Source organism: Solanum dulcamara, chromosome 2 (genome assembly GCF_947179165.1).
Source record: "Solanum dulcamara chromosome 2, daSolDulc1.2, whole genome shotgun sequence".
NCBI lineage: Eukaryota > Viridiplantae > Streptophyta > Magnoliopsida > Solanales > Solanaceae > Solanum > Solanum dulcamara.
Genome location: NC_077238.1, coordinates 511,655 through 530,343, shown reverse-complemented (window position 1 = coordinate 530,343; position 18,689 = coordinate 511,655). Strand labels below are relative to the sequence as shown.

The following is an 18,689-nucleotide window of genomic DNA, read 5'->3' as shown; positions in this document are numbered from 1 at the left end:
TACTCAAATCACCATGTTTTTTTACTAAAAGACGTATATATAAATGAATAATTGTACTAATTCTTTCATGTTGTATATCTATCGTTAAGCAGAGATTCATTGGGGGAAAAAGTCGCGTCTTTCCAAAATTATTTGCAAACAAATAGCAAAATAGGAGTAATTTCCAGAAAGCAAAACATACTAAATTCTTCTGGTTCTCATAAAATAAAAATGTAATGGCGTTTGGAGGCGAATTTGTGAAGGGAAAGAGTCTTAAAGTGAGAAATTGACTCAAAAAAGTGACTAAAAATCACTTTGATAAGAAAAAGCCCCCACTTAAAACTGCAACAAATTCGTACTATGATGCCATGTTTGATTTAAGCTTTGGATTTGCAGGGCACCCCACAGAAAACCTGCAAGTATTTCAGAACTATAATTCATAAGCTCCCCCCTGTTTTGCAATCCAAAAGCCCAAAGACAAAAACAAAAAAAGAGAAGAAAATTGAGAAGCATTTCACCGTAAATTGAACAGAAAATTTGGACGCTGTGTTACCTTACATCTGCTAATATAAAACCCTACTGATGCTTTCTTTTATTTATAGAGAGAAAGAGAATATTGTTGGGCTGGGCTTTTATGGTCTTAAGTATAATTTTAGGCTGGGCTAAGTGCTTTCTTCGAGTTAGTATCTCATTTTTAATGGAAAAATTATCAAATTACACACCTTATATTTTTATATTTTTAATTATTTTTTACTATTTGTAAAAATTTTAAAAATATCTCTTCTGATACATAGGAATGATGCTGATACATCACGATTTGAATCAGCTTATAACACATAATATATCAACAAAAATAGCAGTAAAACTTATGTTTTACTGATACATTTTGTGTTTGGTTTGTATCAACTAGCGATGTATCATAAAAAAGGACTTATGTATTAAATTGCGATGTATCAGCGTCATTCGTATGTATCAGAAATCTGGAAAAAAGAGAGAATTCGGGTAATTACCAAAAAAATTAGGATAAATTGTAATTAGACTTTTTCACTATGGGATTTAAGTAAAATACCCTATTTTAATCCTTTGTATTAAACCATTCATAACAACAACAACAACAACATTGAAATCACACAAGTGGGTTTGGGTAGGATATGATGTACGCAGACCTTATTACTATCTTATGAAGGTAGGGAGGTTGTTTTCGAAAGACCTTCGGCTCAAAAGTCACAGTTCCAAGTACAACAGAAAAAATAAAATAAATAGCATAATGAAAAAAATAAATTAAAAAATAATGTAATGCAAAATTTACAAGACAAGAACAATAACTATAGCAAAGTACTATGATAATCAAAGGCAATAGCAACGCAACTATAAAAGCAAGCCTAGACCTACGACCACCCTAAATCGACACACGACAAGACATCATTCTATCCCTACTAGCCTTCTACCCTAATCCACGACCTCTACTCTTTTCTATCTAGGGTCATGTCCTCGGTAATATGGAGTAGCGTCATTTCTTGTCTATTCACCTCTCTCCAATACCTTTTCGGTCTACCCCTACCCCCACATAGCCCCCAAATCCAAACGCTCACACCTCCTAACTGGGGCGTCGACACCCCTCCTCTACACATACCCAACCCATCTTAGTCTCGCTTCTCTTATCTTGTCGACCACGGATGTCACTCCCACCTTCTCCCGAATAACCTCATTCCTGATCTTATCACTCCTAGTGTGTCCACACATCCATCTCAGCATCCTCATCTCCGCAACATGCATTTTCTGAACATGAGAGTTCTTTACTGGCCAACACTCCCCTCCATATAACAATGCACGTCTAACCACCATTCTGTAGAAACTTACCTTTAAGTTTAGGTGGTACTTCTTATCACACAGAACTCTAGAGGCTAGCCTCCATTTCAAACATGCTACCCCAATGCGGTGCGTGACATCATGATCGATGTCCCCACTACTCTAGATGATGGATCCAAGATATTTAAAGCTTTCTGTCTTTCCCTGCCCTATTCTTCCATCGCAACACTAAATTTGCACTCCAACTATTCTGTTTTGGTCCTGCTCAATCTAAACCCTTTGGACTCCAGCGTTTGTCTCCAAACCTCCAACCTATCATTAACTCTGTTCCGAGTCTCATCAATCAAAACTATGTCGTTCGCAAATAGCATACACCATGGAACCTCCTCCTGAATAGATCGTGATAGCTCATCCATCACTAAGGCAAAAAGGAAAGGGCTCAGCATAGATCCCTGATGTAGTCTCACCTCAATAGGAAAATGCTCTGAGTTACCTCCACCGTCCTAACCCGAGTCTTGGCTCTAGCATACATGTCCTTTATCACCCTAATATACACCACCGGGACACCTTTAGCCTCCAAACACCTCCAGAGAACATCCCTCGGAACTTTGTCATAAGCCTTTTCAAGGTCAATGAACACCATAAAGAGATTCCTTTTTCTTTCTCTAAATTAAACAATTCATATTTTGATAAAATATTGAATGTTAATTTTAAACTTTTACATAGCGAGCCAAACAAATAGTAACGACTAACGAGTCTTCACTGTCAAGGGACTTAGTGGGATGGATGAATTCACAATTCACAATTCACAATAGCTCTCGAGTTTGAGCCTTGAGAATGGGCAAACCCCTTGATAGGAAAATAGTGCGCAATGTAAACGTGAATCTGATTAATCGAACTAGTGTATTCCAAATTCGCATACCAAGTTTTAAATTGTTAGAATCCTCAAATGATTTAAGGTTCCTTCATTTGCAATAGCAATTTCTATGTTGGTATTGAAGGAGCAGAATTTTCGTCAATTTCAAGTAAGAAAAAGAACACTTTCTCCTCCAGTCCAAATACTCATGTAAACTCTTCAACAAGTAAAACTTTGAACTAGAGAATAGATGCCAAATTCTTCTGACAGACTTATACAACTTCACCTCTAAAAAGAGATGACAATTGACAAAGAATTTTTAGGAGAACAAAATAGAGTGGACACTATACATGAAAATAGTTGCTCAGGTAGTTAAAACTATTTGCATTCATTTGTAGTCGATGAAGCTGTCAAAGCATATAAAACTAATCTAGCACGTCATACATCCGAAATGGGCTGGTCTTGGACCTCTTGGTAGCCAAACTATCAATTGTTTTACACACATCCAATAATAGAACACCTACAGTTACATTCTAGCAAGTGTTACTAGCCACAAATCCACCACTAGCTCATCCGCACCAGAAGAAGTCAAGCATACAATGTTGCTGGCTCCTTGGACGATCTACTAATCCCATTATCATATCGTTTGAAAGTTGTATCCTGAGGAGAAATGAAGGTCATACAGTAAAAAGCAAATTATCTGGAGCACCATTACATGATCCTTGTTATCACCATTAAGTTATTGAGCTACAACTTAATGACATACATCAATGCAAAGCATGCATTTGTAGATTAACTAGTTTTCGTTTCTCTGCATTTATCCTGACATGTGAAGGAGAAAACAGGAACGACAAGGGCAGAACTAAGACTTAAGAGTGTTTTTATCATGCAGTGTTTGAGAATGATGATTCATATCTACAATAAAATAAGTTCCGTGTGATAAACTGAGGTTCTTTATCCCATTCTAGAGAAGTGCTGCTTTATTTTGTGAGTGTTGTTTCCGGAAGATTAAAATGCTACATATGAGAACTTACCTCACAGTCCTCCCACACTGCCCCAACACACTTGGAAAAGCTAATGCTAGCACTTCTTATTAAACAGCGCGCGGTGTTGCTTGTTGGACTAAGCTCACTCTGGCTATGACCTTCATTTTCATTACTAGAATCAGCTTTGTTGACCTCGTGTGATCCTCTCGGGCTTGGAAGGCATTTATGAGCAACAGCTGCTTCAAAATGCCTTTCCAAATCACCATGCTGATCAGTTTCCTCATCTATTGGAACACAGACCCGCTCTCTGTAGAAAAAAATAATAAGGGTATTGAGAGTAAGCAAACTTTATCAGATACTACTCTTAAACGTAAGTAATAACAAATATCAGGGTCGACTAACCTGGGCAAAGAGGCATATCGCCTTGGATGGAGAGCATTTCTTCCACCTCTGCCATAGTCCCCCTCAAGTAGGTCAAATTGTTCCTTAAAGCAATCAGCACCACTAAATGCATATCAAAATTCATGTTAGTATAGCATTTAAAACTATAGCTTAATGCACACAATAGAAATTGGGAAAACTTCAGAATGATCAAGAGAATTATGAGAGAAATATTCTCAAACTCCTGATGGAAGACACTTATCTATTATATGTGTCAATTCGAGTGATAGACTTTGGAAATATTCTCAAAGCTCATTTTGACCCATTACAACAATTTCTACTTAAACATGACCAGATGGCGGATATCATACGGACTGAAACTGAGTGCAGTGCTCAAAACTGGAAGAACACTGCTTCAAGTATGAGCCCGGGCTGTAGTTGCAACACAAGCAATCCACTGGTTTATAGGAAAAAGGATCACTTCTCAACACAATTTCTGCAAGCTACACTAGCTATATGACAGTCCCATGCTTATTTCTGTGCAACAGAAATGTTGTTTAGTTGAATGGTAAAAACTAGTAAACATGTCCCTCAGAAATAATGTGCAATGTTCACTAATATATCTATCTAAATTCCTCATATGGAATGACTTATAACTTAAATATGGTAGTTCGGAATTCGCGCCAATATCATCCTATGTCAAAAAAGCAGACGGGATTTCTCAAGCAAGCCTGCCCCATCACTAATTGAACATCCCTAGAACCATAATAAAGATCTAATTATCTACTGATGTATGCATAACATACTAATGGTTAATTTAACAGTCATACGCCATGAATAGCTGTATTATAACACAGTTAGTTCACAAAATGAAAGGTCAACACAATCATATTCAGTATACCCGTGAGTTGTGACCCTCATGAAGTTATCAGTAGATATAACTGCATGTTTTATGCATCAAAGGTTAAGTATATCATCTTAATCCAAGATAAAAGTAAGTGTAGATACCAGAGGGAACATCAAATATCATTGAACTAGTTGTGTATTCTACCGCCAATACATCTCCTATTGCTCCTTTATGAGATCCAATTAGATATTAATTTCAATCGCACTACATGGATCAAAACGTTTATTTTTAATGCACGTTGTTAGCAGGTGAACGGAAAGCAGACATGAACAAATTTCACAAGATCATACAATCGAGTTATATCGTTAGAAAGAACTAGTTCTTGGTCATAGCCACCAACAACTGTGGATGAATAAGGAGAACAATTGGCAGTACCTTGGGTACAAAAAGCTAGTATGCTCAGTGCCATGAAGATACTCTTGCAGCATCTGAGGGTGGTACTCCAAAATCTATCCAGGGAATATTAAATGTTGTAGTAAAGCGGAGGCAGCACAAAAGAAGGTCCAGGAAAAATAAGAATGGTTGACAACTCATACCTCCCTGTAGATGAGCTCTCTAATATCCTCTTTTGCCAGTTTTCTTCTTTCAAAGTCAAATTCAATTTTTGAAATAGGCCTAGCAGATGGTTCATGCTCCTTGTTTGCTAAACCACGGAAGTACGAATGTGCTAGTGCCTTGAGAGGATTAGCAACCAGCCAGTATTAGGACAACATGAGAGGAATAGAACTTGCATGAGTGTACAACAATCTACTATGTTTTCTAAGTCCTACCTCTTCTGCAGAAGGGCGATCTTTGGGGTCAAAAGCAATCAAACTCTCAAGTAATCTTAGAGCTAATGGGTCAATATTTGGGAATTTTTGAGAGAGAGGAATAGGGGCTTTGTTCTTCATGCTGCTTAAATATCTCCTTCCTTTGTCATTTTTAACCTGCACATATGAGGGAAATGGATCAGATTACTTTGGTATTCGTTATAATTCACTAGCTAGTTGACTTTGACTGAGAAAAGGGAAGGACAAACCCTTGAAATAACTTCAGTGGATGGAGAACCAAGCAAATCAGTAATAAGATCCAATTGGTGGACGACATTCGTCCCAGGAAATAATGGGTTCTTTGTAAGCATTTCTGCAAATATACATCCTATACTCCATATATCAACTGCTGGGGTGTACTGCAATAAGTAGTTTGTTTTAGAATTGATACAAAATTTTGAAAGATCACAGCACAATAAAGTAAATATAAGTGACTTCAAACTGAGCTCTTTCCCAGACAAGTAAAATTTATTATTGCAGCACTGTAACTTAAGGCATGAGATTATCTAATAGTGAAAAGATTGTAGAAATCATGGAAGTGGACAAATTCCGCAGCTAAGTACAGAGTTTCACCACTTGAAGACTGGTATCTACTACGTACTAAAATGCAAAAAAATAAAAAATGAAGTTTTACCGGATAAGAAGCAAAAGTATATAAGCATTTGAGTTACCTATAAATGAAATACTTACTTTGGAGTAAAAAGAACCACAAAGTTCAGGAGCACGGTACCAACGAGTTGCCACATAGTCCTATACAGAGCAAAGAAGTTAAGAATCTTACTTGAAATAAATCAAAAATAGTGTTTAGATATATTTCTCTAGAAAAGGAAGGGATAGACTATGAAACAAAGAGAAGTATGAGGTTATTGAAAGCTATGTTGCTCGGATTCTCCAAAAGTGCACTACTTTTGGAGGATCCGACATGCACCTGTCAACATTTTTGAAGAGTCTGAGCAACATAGCTTGAAAGCAAAAAAGAATCAAGGTCTTGTCATCACAGGTGTAATATCTTGACATTTTAATGACAGCAATGAGACCTTCTGGCTTGATATTGTGGTTAAGATATATCGAGAAAATTGTAAGTAGAGAGATTCTTCATACAGTCCAGAAAATAGCAGACGGGGTATCGCCAAATGCTGCCCGGGCAAGCCCCAAATCACAAATTTTCAGCTTGCAATCTGCATTTGCTAAAATGTTCTTTGGCTTCAAATCTCGATGGAACACGTTTGCTGTTGAATCAATAAATGAGGGAATAAGTCATAAAATATGTAAAAGAAAAAATCTAACTAAAAAACCAGAAAGAAAAAAAATTAGGAACAGCCACCTGTGTGCATATATTTTAAACCTCGAAGAAGCTGATACAAAAAGAATTGATAATGTTCAGGCGTGAGAGTGTCATTGGCCTTAATTACATGCTGAAGGTCACACTCCATCAACTCGAAAACAACATATATATCCTTGAATTCTCTCGGACATGGAGGTAGCAGAATATGCTTTATTTCCACAATATCTGGATGTCGAAGCAACCGGAGGAGCTTTATTTCTCTAAGGATACGGGTGGCTTCAGAGACATGCTCAAAAACATTATTGATCTTCTTTATCGCTACCTTCTTTCCTGTATGAGTATCAACTGCTGATGCAACAACACCATAGCTCCCCTTGCCAACAACTTCTTGGATTTCATATTGATGTGCTTCACCATATTCAGTGAAGAATTCCTTAAAGGGCATTGTCTGAGATATTAAAAGACACTATTAGAATGGAAGACTCCTCTTAAGTGTCAGAAAAAGATAGAGATCAATGATATGATGGGGATTTGGCGATCATTTATGATACAGAATCAGATGCAAACTTGATGGACACCACTCTAGGTAATACTGACTCAAGTGGAGGGAAAGTAAATCAGGCCGTTTGCTTCACAAAGGGGAAATGCTTAAGGAATATGGAGAGTTATAAGGTAGTCATGGGGAATGGATGACTAGTGATAACATTCATACTTTGACAGAGATAGACAACAAGGAGCAGTCACAAATCAACAGCTGAAACTGACACAACTATAGTGCAGATGAACAACAATAAGAGAAACGGCATTACACGCGAATAAACATGATGATGAGAATGACTGAATTGTTTCAGATTGAAAAACAAGCTTCCAATCACAATTTTCAAATATCTCTCAAAACAAAAAATGAAAAGAAAAAAGTAAAGTTACCATCTTTTTTAGTATTTAGACTTGTATATAAGATGCAGCTGTTTAAATCACATCCAAGACCTACAATGTGTGAAAAAGTTAGAAATAAAACACTAGTTACTGAAGAAAAAACTCAACTTTTTTAACAAGCAAATGCCAAGATCCAACTTTGAACACCCTCCCCTGGCCCATTTAGATCATGTTTCAACTTGCATGAAGGTTTGAGAAAAATAAAAACAAAAGATTATTCCTCTGAAATGGTTAGAGAAAACAGCTGATAGATAATAATTATATGACTCCTCTCCACACTTTCTGGTAGACTTTTATAGTTATACCTTCATGAAAGGTGAAGCACGTCTAAAGAAAGTAACCCCAGTTGAAAGCTGTTATATATTTATATCAGTAAATAGTATTAAAATACTACTACTATAATAAAAAAAGAGGGAACATTAGAATATGTGAGCTTGTTGTCCATATCACAATGTTTCACAAACAGCTTTACAGTATTTTTTTGAAGATAAATTAAAGGGCAAACACAAGGCATCACCAAATAATAATAAAGTAGTAGAATTGGGGTACTACCAGAGCAGATGATGGGTGCGCGAAAGCTAATTCGGATACAAAGTATAATCAAGTAAACTAATATTGTAGGCAGAAACTATGAAAGTAGAATGTGTAAGCAAGTAAGTTCATTGGAAAGAACAGACCTTTTTAAACTGAGGTTACTAGTGAGGAATTTGTTCAGTGAAAGCAGAGAGAGAGCTTTAGTCAGGTACCCAAAATTATGATAGCCAACATTTACCTGTTCTTCAGGATCCATTCCATTATTTCTGCTCCATCCATCTTCATTTATAATTTATCTTGAACTATTTACTTACTAAATATATATTTTTATCTAGTTTTTACAAATGTATGTCCAATTTAAAAGATACTTTAATATACTATATTAAGTTGCTTATATTTATAAGATGCTTTTTGAGAATTAAGCACTATTAGAAAAAGAAAAAGTTCTTTAATATAAGGCAATAGTTAACAATAATAGTAGTATTTTTATTCATAAATTCCTAAAGCAATACTTATTTTGGGATGGATGAGACTGATAACATGAATGTTCAGATAAAAGAAAAACAGTCAATCACACATCCATCAACTTAAAGCTTAATTTTATAAATGCTTTTGATTGAAATTGAATTTGAGACTCTTTATACTAGTCAAAACTGGGTTTATTGGATAGAGTATAACTAGATTTATGTATAATATACTGTGATACTCTTTTTTTTTTTCCAAATATATAAATAAATGAATAAGCATCTTCGACATAAGATGTGCATTTAATTTATATACTAAACCCTATGCACATTTATTTTTGGTACGGACAAGGACAACATTTTTAGTTGACAAATTGCTTATTTAATTATATAACTTTCATCACGTTGAATTTCACAATTCAAATTTTATAAGCCAATTATATAATATTCTTTCTGTAGTTTCCATAATGATGAAAAAGACGTCCAAATTGCTAACTTTTGTGGAAACACGTCATTCCAACCTTACAAATTATTATTCAATAATTTATAAAATATTCTAACAAAGTACATGTGTAATTAGCAGATCAATGGGTTAACTTGTTTGATTTGATCTTTAAAACATTTCTGATAACGCAGATGAGTTACACTAATCTAACAACCAGAGGTTATTTATTAAACCAACCACAAATAACGTGTTATCCCTTTTGATTTAGATTCAATGATACAAAGGGTTGACCTCAAACTCTAAGGAAATAGTCTTTAACTCTCACTTGTAACTTGCATAGAAAAAGATTGTCTTACAAAAATATTAATTTCATGTACTTTATTATATTTTTCACGTGTTATTTTTTTGTGAAAAAAATGTTATATAGATAAAATAATATTTATAACGAGTTGCAAAAATAATAATTTATATCCCAGTTCTAATGATAATTACAAAAATAATTCAATAAAGTCTAGCCAACCTCCATATATGTAGAGAAAGAATATTATTCCATTTTTTTTTATATTTCTTTTTCTTGCTAGCATTTGACTAACAATGTCGGTCGGTTATATATAATTTTTAGGGGTTGAAAAATGGCATACATACAGTTAATACTTGCATTTTTTTTAGCTTTAGCTAAACGTCAAGATATTTTTGACAGTGATATTGACTTCGTTAATATACACTTTTTTTTGTTTTGTTTTTTTCTGGCTAATGAGATGTGGGCAAATTAAACCTCCAATATTTAGATTATTTGGGATTCTTTTGACAGCTACCTTTGATGTTATTAGTTTAGTTGTCCAGTTGATGTAGACATAATTATTAGGAGACTCTTAATTTAATTAATTAATTAATATGATAAAGGTCGACTTTGAACCATAGATAAATTAGATGTATTGAATAAAGTAAAATGGTTATTTTATACTCCTTTTGCTTGTCATGACAATTAAATAATGTTTTGAAAACAAGGTGGATGAAGTATGTAGTTTGTCTCTTGCTAAAATCAAATAAATTGTATTAAGAAATTGCAAAGTCAAATTGTTATATATACTTGAGCCAAATTTATGGGAAATTTGGAGTTCAAATTGAATAGTTTGTCTCTTCCACTTACCAAAGAACATTATAATTTTATAGTCTCTCCTTGATATTTTATTTATTTGAGATCACTTGCTTGAATACGCCATTTATTTATTTCCAAAATATTTTTTGCTTTTTTAAATTATTATGTTTTTTTTAGTAATTACCCATATGGACCACTCTGGGAATTTGCTATGTATGGGCCGAGGAAGCCCAAATAATATGAGTAGGCAGGCCCATCTAGAGAGTACAGCCTACAAAATGGCACTTGCGCAGCATTACGGCCCGCTCCCTTCTTGCCTTCTCCTTTGAAACCCTAGTAAGTTCCTTTTCCTCCTTTATTCAAATTGTTGTTTAGGGTTTAAGCAAATTGAAACAGGAATTTTTGTTGATTGTTTGCAGGAAAGTGTAAGTTTACACTCAAAGGAGTTGAAAATGTCGGACAAAACCAAAGGAAGAAAAGAGGAAGTGGTTACCAGGGAGTACACCATCAACCTACACAAGCGCTTGCATGGCTGGTAACCACTCTTTTTGTTTTGGAATTCTGTGTAATCCGATTTTCTTACAAATTTTGATAATCACTTTCATAATCTGAATCAGTGTTTGGTTATTGTACCAAAAACATATCTTTTATTTGGAAAAGGTGTCGAGTTGGAGTATTTATTCAATAGAGCTGATTACTTTTCTCAATTCAATGCTGCTTGCTTATCTTTTATGTGTATTATGTAAATTCTAGATAGTACTGAGGCTTTTGAGTTCTAGTAACCGAGTAACTGTTTCACTTAGCTCATTCGACAACTAAAAGCTTTGAAGCTAAGTGACGTGAAAAAAGACCAAAATAATGTGCAAAAAAAGTTTATGAAAACTGTTTATAGCCTACCAATTTAATGCTCTATATGATTTCCATTGAACACCAGGCCTTAACGGCCATGAAAGTCCCCCACTAACTTTTTTCAAGTAATTTAGATTCTGCGCTCGACAACTATATAGATAACCAGGTTAGCGTGTGAGAGTTTGCTAAAAATCTGGGAACAGTGGGCCAAATTGTAAGCTTACTGTAAAAATGAAAATGGAATAGCAAGTAAATAAATACCCATTTAATTCAAGGTATTGTTAGGAAAAGAATTGTTTTTAAAAAAAATTCAAGTATGCTGTTAGGAAAAGAATGTTGACTTGCTTCATAACTATTGTACAACTAAATCACTTAGGTCAAGCTTAATTTATCACTTTAATAGTTTGGCCTACTGCCGTTTGTGGAATAGAAACTGTCCTGATATTTCATATTGTTGCTATGGTTATAATAATTTCATTTGTTGCAACAGATTTTCTGTTGCTAATTGATCAAACTACCATTATTTTCATAGTGTTTTTGGTATTCTCATTATTAATATGATGTGTGCTGTGTATCTGTTGAATCCCTCGATGCTCTTCTATGAAACTATACATTTCGGTATCCTAGGCCAAGATTATAGCTTTATTTTTTTGGTGGGAGGAGATTAGTCTGTTGATATTTCCTTTTGGCTTGGTGGAACTGTTAACAGAGACATTCAGTTTTAGTATATGCTGCTCCATGCTGAGTAGTGGTCTAACATTAGAATGCAATGATTTGGTAACAGCACATTCAAGAAGAAGGCCCCCACAGCCATCAAGGAGATCCGGAAGTTTGCAGTGAAAGCAATGGGCACAAAGGACGTCAGAGTGGACGTGAAGTTGAACAAGCACATTTGGAGCAGAGGAATCCGAAGTGTCCCCAGGAGGGTCAGAGTTCGTATTGCTCGCAAGAGGAATGATGACGAAGATGCTAAGGAGGAGCTCTATTCTTTGGTTACTGTAACAGAGATCCCACCCGAGGGATTGAAGGGGCTTGGCACCAAGATCATTGAGGATGAAGATTAAGCTATCAGTAGTGGAGCGCGATAGACAAATGATTCATTTGAAAATTATCAATTTTGTTTGAAAACTTAATTTGTTCTTGGATTATATGGTCTACTATGCAATTCAGATTCTTATATCGTGCGCCTTGGGCCTACGAGATCCAATTTTCTGCCGTATACGACCATGCAAGTATTTTGGGGATTTCTAGATTTTGCACTGAGTTTGGTTGTGCTTCATATCAGTGGTGGCAATTGGGCGGGTTGGGTCAAGTTTGGGCTGGGTTAAGGCAACAATTGAATTAAGATCCAACCCAATTTAAATTTGTTTGGGTCAAAATGGGTTATATAACGGGTCTAGATTCAATTCTATCCAATTTTTCTTAAGCTTGATTGTTTTATTTAGGAAAAATTACTTAATTGAGTGTTTTTTAAAAATTAATTACTGATTTTAGCGATATTTTTTATTTATTACCATTTATAGCAATACATAGCAATATTATGATAAATCTACACTTGTATTAAAAGTGAATTATGCATACAATATAAATGTATTATAAGTGTTTTAAAATATATATTATGTTTGTGTAGTAAGAAATTGACATAATGTATTATAAATCTATTAAAGTATGTGATAAATGTATTATCTATCTATAAAACTTGTATTATATATGTTTTATAAATAGTTCTCTGCAATATGTATTATAAATGTATTATAAGTGTTCAGTGAAATTTTTTTTTATTGCTATAGATGGTAAATATTTTTTTAATATTGTATATTTATGTAAGTTTCCCTTTTATTTATTCTTTTAAACTATTTTAGTACCTTATAAATTTATTTATTTTTATTATGGTTATATATAACATATCAAATTGAAAAAAAAAAGTTTTTAAAAAAAGTTTAACAAGATTTTTTATGAGTCAATTTGGGTTATATATTAACTTAATTTTTAATGGGTTGATCTAATAAATGGGCGGGTCAATAATCAACCTAAACTTAAATGGGTGGGGTTGGGCGAGTTGAGTTTGATTTTTTCAAACCTACTTCGAGAGTTGATGAACTTTTTGGTGCAGTGATAGACAAAAATATTGACGACGATGGATAAATGTAGGTTCTCTTTTTGTAATTATATGTTGAAATGGGATTCTAAAAGGAGAGAACAAATAGATGAGGCATATATTACTACAATTTCCAGTAACGGTTAGAATACGTTGGCAAAATTGACAGAAAAGATTTGAAAGCCAAGAGACAAGAAAGATTTGAATGGTTATGGTGAGTAAAGTCCAGACATCCAACCATACAACTCGAGTTCAAATAAATTGGTCATCAACCACAAAAATAACTTCTTTGCTCAACTTGATCATCGCACAAAGGAACTTAGCTTGACTGCTAGAAATTGGTCTTTCACTGTAGGAAGTATAGTGCAGCTACTCGATGGCATCTACTTTTTCAGACAATCAATTAAAATTTGGAAGGAAGTATCTTATTACAATCAGATCACCAACCTATATTTGCAGATCTTAGCAGACAAGTTCATGTACAAGGAACCTAAAGAAGTTCTGAATCCCAGTTACAAGTAACCTGTGTAAGGAATGAAGACTATATGCAAACAACATGCACAGGATTCACCATTTCGTTGATTGGCATTTAGCAGCTTTGCTACCGTCATTGAGGTAAGACTGGAAAGTCCTAACAACTTCCTCATATGTTGGCCTCTTGTAGTCTACAGCCTGTCATTATTTAGGACCACAAGGTTCCAAGTTAGTTTTTTGACATATATAAATATGTTTGAAGTTTAAAACTGGCTATCCACTTCGGAAAATACCTGCTCAATTACTTCTTCTGGTTTTGCCCACTTCCACTCTGAGAATTCTGCTTCTGCTTCACCAGTTGCTAAATTGATTTCACTTTCAGCATTGGTAGATAGCATAAGAAACCTGCCAGCCACATAAAATCCTTTTTTATATGTTATAGTTAACTTCAATGTTTCCGGAAAAACTACTATTCATTCACGAGAACAGACAAAGCTTATTAAGTGCAATTGTGTATATGCTGTTATACTTCTTTCATCAACTGATGGGTGAATCCAAAACATAACCAAGTAGAAAAAGCAGCATCCGGCGCTGATCTTTTAGTACAAGTACTTGCTTTGGTGTGAAAGAAATTGATGCAGAATCTTCATATTACAAAAGCAGAAGCGGGAAATCTAGATCCAATTGCAGGCTTCTGTTACCAGAACCAATACCTACGAGTAATTATGCCATTAGCTACCTATGATGCATAGATCTGTCACTTGCCTTGACATACTTGGGTCGAATGAGTTCAACAAGGGCATGGGTACTTCGTGCAATTCTTCAAAATATTAACAACAACAACATACCCAGTGAAATCCCACAAGTGGAGTCTGGGGAGGGCAGGATGTACGCAGACCTTATCACTAGCTCATGGAGGTAGAAAGGCTGTTTCCGAAAGACCCTCGGTTCTTCAAAATATTAAAACAGCAGAAAATTACATGTACCCCTATTGGATATCTACACACTCTTATCAAATACAAGTACTCGCTTCCAGGTAGATGCAACATAGTTAAGCCCTGGAAATTCAGGAGTCAAGAAGTATTAGACTCAAAGTCACTGCTCACATAAGCTCCAAGTCCCCGAGTGTGTACAAGATCTATATACTGCTCTAACTCTCCATGATTCTTCAACACTTGGGTTGACATAATTCAATAGAGGATACACTAAGATGTAACTCAATCTAAAAGATAAATCCTCCTAATATCTTCTCGGTGCAAGATCAAGACAGAATGATGCATTGGATGTAGGCGAATTCCAAAAAGACCACTTCTCCCGACATGAGATATGTTGGCATCATTTCATATTCAAAGAGAGGATATACAGCAGAAAATTATCAATACTGTGCTCAAAATGCACAGTTTTTCTTTCACATCAAATGATAAAGTATTTCCATTTATTTGAACTCCTTAGGACATTAAACCCAATACCAGAAGAAATCCACTGACTTCTTACATCACATGGAATTCGGAAACATGTTGTATGAAGCTGAAAACATTCAGTAGAGACCAAGAGGAACGATGAGAAAGTTAATAATAGATGGAAGAACTACTTAACATTGTTCCTTTTCTGCAAACAACAAGAAAACAAGAGAACTCTAATAGACTGTTAATTTACACTATCTTACTCAGGAATGAAACCTAACTGAGGTGTTCTTTCAGAGAATAATCGGTTTCTTTATCACATATACATTTTCACTAATACCTTCAGAGTATCTGCTTCTAATGCCCACAGCTAACAGAAAACAAAAGAACGCTATCTTTTACCAGTGGAGGAGGAGGACAAGTACAAATATCTACACGAATGCACGCAAACAAGCAAATAAGGAGAGTGAAAAAAGTAGGATTAGATAGACATCTTAATTTGGTGTCGAATAAAGAGTTTAACTCATATATTTTCTGATCCACCTATGTGATCTACTTTATAAGGCTCAACTATGGAAGGAGACTGGTGGCAGCAGTTTGAAACGTTGTTTCATAGGCGAAATATGAATAAGACATCTTTTAAGTTTGATGATGCAAACATACAAGGTTCCTCCAGGAAAAAGGTGTTTTATGGACACAATGTACTTTGTGGGGGTCTTGAGCCCTAGGAGTGAGCAGAAAAGGGAGGAGGAAAGAGGCCCTGGTGAACAGTCATAATTAGTGAACAAGTGTACGCTTCGCTGCCTGGCAGTATGGATTACTGACCACACCGAGGGACAGGCCCTGAAGCGAAGGACGGGAACGAGTGGAATCAATGTGTTCCAATTTCTGACAATTAACTGAAATTTCATCTTTGTGAGATCGTCAATATTGTACCGGGGGCGTCTTTAGAGTATGCCGAATCAGTATACCTATCCTCTTGGAGATATATTTTGCCTTAAAAGAACAAAGCACAATTATATCAAGAAAACCATAGGATACCTACCATTTCTGTGCCTGTCCATGCCATTCTCCTCCCCAAAGACGGTTTACTTTGGCCTTTACGGCTGGTGGGAAGTCATATGTCAACCATTGTGGGACCTGAAAATATTAAACAATCATTATAAATATATGATCTGATCATTTGAGCTTTGGACACCAAAGGTTTCATGTTTCTTGCAGGATAAATACTTTGGGTTAGAGGGAAATTAGTATTTAACATGACAAAATCTAGACATATATGTCTATATAATGAAAACTTATTACATTAAACGGACCTCTGCAATTATTTCAGCAGATGTTATTCCAGTTTCCTCTCGCAATTCCCTAATGGCAGCAGATCTAGGGTCTTCTCCATCTTCAATGCCCCCCTAATCAAGTTAATTACCATAAGATAGCTAAACAGTACCAGCACAGATATAAATATTGAGTGACAAATGTACAAATCAGTGTCTTAGATTGCTAAAATACTTAGCAACTAGGTGCCACAACTTAATTTTGACAAATACAGGCAATAGATTTTCACCGAAGGATGAACCATAATAGTTAATACGATAATCTTGAATCTCCTGCTTTCACAAATTTAGTACACTGTATCCTTATATTAGTAATCAAGGCTAGAATATAACTCTATTCCTACAAAAGCTGGTAGTGAGCCACTTTCTAAAGTGAATAAATCAATCAGATGTTAAAAGTGGAGAAGATATTTATAACAATGTTACCTGTGGCATTTGCCATGCTCCGGGTACATTCAATCTGGAAGCCACAAAGACCTGCCATTGCATCAAAACCAGATAAGATCCCAGTTTTTACGTATTTATAATTAGTAAAGACACCATTTACAACATTTTTCGTTGATCAAAATACAAGTGAAAGTAATTATCTAACTTATGATTACGTTTATTGGATGTAAACAAAGGCGGAAAAGGAGGAAGTTATAATATGAAATTTCTGATCAAGTGAAAGACAAAATGCATCCGATACTTGAAATATTAACCAACACGGAACTGTCTAAGGAGAGAAAATCAATACATGAAAATGTTGAAAATATAATTAGTTGGGAACTGTATGAGGTGAAAATGTAACATACATCCTACTGTTGCAAAGTCATTCCCTTCAAAACTTAAGTACTTTATAGGCTGAGATATATTGCTTTTACTGCTATTTGGAATTAATAACTTTGTTTATGGAACGGTAACACAATGACAATCAGAGGACTCGTTTTTTTCTTCTCCCCTTTATTGATTCCTTCGATTGAGCTGTTCTATTCCCCATGTTTTCTCATTCCAGACTACATACAAGATTTAAACCACAATCCACTTCAGTCGAAAACTAGTTCAACTTAACATACTGTGCAGGTGCTCGCCCCTAATGTTCCTTTATTTTTTATAACCGTGGTGTCCGAGCCCACGAATAATTACACAGGATACATGACACCTCACCAGCAATGGTACCAAGTAGCTGTAACTCTGTCCACCAAGCTCGAATAGAACAGAAGAAATCCCCTAATATCTTTTACTCTGTTGGTACTTAAACTTGAAACCTCATGGTTATCAACCCAGTTCATTGACCACGAGGCCACGACCTTGGGTGCCATGTTCCTTTACTTTCCTTCTTTATGTTTTTAGGCTTGTCTAATTTTAATAGTCCTTTGTTTTCTAAATCGAGGGTCATCACTCTGTCAGCCTAAGGGCTAAAGTTACTCTTGTTTGACAAATTAGAAGGGTAAAACTACCTTGTGCTACAACTCATATACTAAAAACACCTATTTGATACATGATAATTATCAACATAAAGTAAAAAAGGCTCATTTTTAGCATCCTTTAAAAGATTTCTATTTTGTTTTTCAGAAATAAGAAAATAGATTTCCCTAAAAATAGATAGAGGTTAGATGAATGGACACTCATTATTTGTATCTATTTACTAACAAACATAAATACCCCCTTTTGATGCATTTTTAGTACAAACATCAGTGATGACTCTCTAAATTTAATTTTACCAACTCCATAATTGTTTGTTGGTCAGATCCAAGCAGAGAAACCAACACATCATAGAAAACAGAGTAAACAACAAACAGCCTATAGAAAAAGAGAAGTTAAAAAAGCAGTAGCTTTAGGCCTTTTATTTGTAGTAAAATGAAAGAATTAGTTGAATAAATGAGAAGGTTACCAAATGATCATGGTTGATGAGACAAATTCCTACGTTGGGACGATAACCACAGGGAAGATTCTCCATTGATGAATATGTGTTTCTTCTGGGTTTTCAAAGAAAGTCAGAACTGACAAGTTTGAGAGATACAAAGAGAGAGAAGAAGAAGATCACTATCAGAAATCAGAA

General features: G+C 35.0%; 3 protein-coding genes across 4 annotated transcripts; 1 reads left to right on the top strand and 2 right to left on the bottom strand.

Annotated features, from left to right (window-relative positions):
• Positions 1 to 2,900: 2,900 nt before the first annotated feature.
• On the bottom strand, positions 2,901 to 8,785 carry LOC129873914 (mitogen-activated protein kinase 9). 2 transcript variants are annotated; one of them, XM_055949114.1, is made up of 12 exons: positions 8,721 to 8,785; positions 7,940 to 7,999; positions 7,052 to 7,460; positions 6,829 to 6,956; positions 6,418 to 6,477; positions 5,937 to 6,086; positions 5,689 to 5,844; positions 5,455 to 5,592; positions 5,294 to 5,367; positions 4,033 to 4,134; positions 3,679 to 3,937; positions 2,901 to 3,304 (listed from the first exon to the last, which is right to left on the bottom strand). In XM_055949114.1, exons 2-12 carry the CDS (start codon positions 7,940 to 7,942, stop codon positions 3,233 to 3,235), a joined length of 1,551 nt encoding a protein of 516 aa, XP_055805089.1. In that variant the 5' UTR covers positions 7,943 to 7,999; positions 8,721 to 8,785; the 3' UTR covers positions 2,901 to 3,232. The 2 variants fall into 2 exon arrangements, with proteins under 2 accessions (XP_055805089.1, XP_055805083.1); XM_055949108.1 differs by having other exon boundaries at positions 8,626 to 8,743.
• Positions 8,786 to 10,852: 2,067 nt separating this feature from the next.
• Positions 10,853 to 12,516, top strand: LOC129879856 (60S ribosomal protein L31-like). The gene is made up of 2 exons (XM_055953583.1): positions 10,853 to 11,025; positions 12,124 to 12,516. The coding sequence occupies exons 1-2, from the start codon at positions 10,943 to 10,945 to the stop codon at positions 12,401 to 12,403; spliced, it is 363 nt and encodes a 120-aa protein (XP_055809558.1). The 5' UTR covers positions 10,853 to 10,942; the 3' UTR covers positions 12,404 to 12,516.
• A 1,172-nt stretch (positions 12,517 to 13,688) lies between these two features.
• Positions 13,689 to 18,689, bottom strand: LOC129873907 (nudix hydrolase 25). The gene is made up of 6 exons (XM_055949096.1): positions 18,522 to 18,689; positions 17,075 to 17,125; positions 16,631 to 16,723; positions 16,360 to 16,454; positions 14,205 to 14,316; positions 13,689 to 14,109 (listed from the first exon to the last, which is right to left on the bottom strand). The coding sequence occupies exons 1-6, from the start codon at positions 18,585 to 18,587 to the stop codon at positions 14,005 to 14,007; spliced, it is 522 nt and encodes a 173-aa protein (XP_055805071.1). The 5' UTR covers positions 18,588 to 18,689; the 3' UTR covers positions 13,689 to 14,004.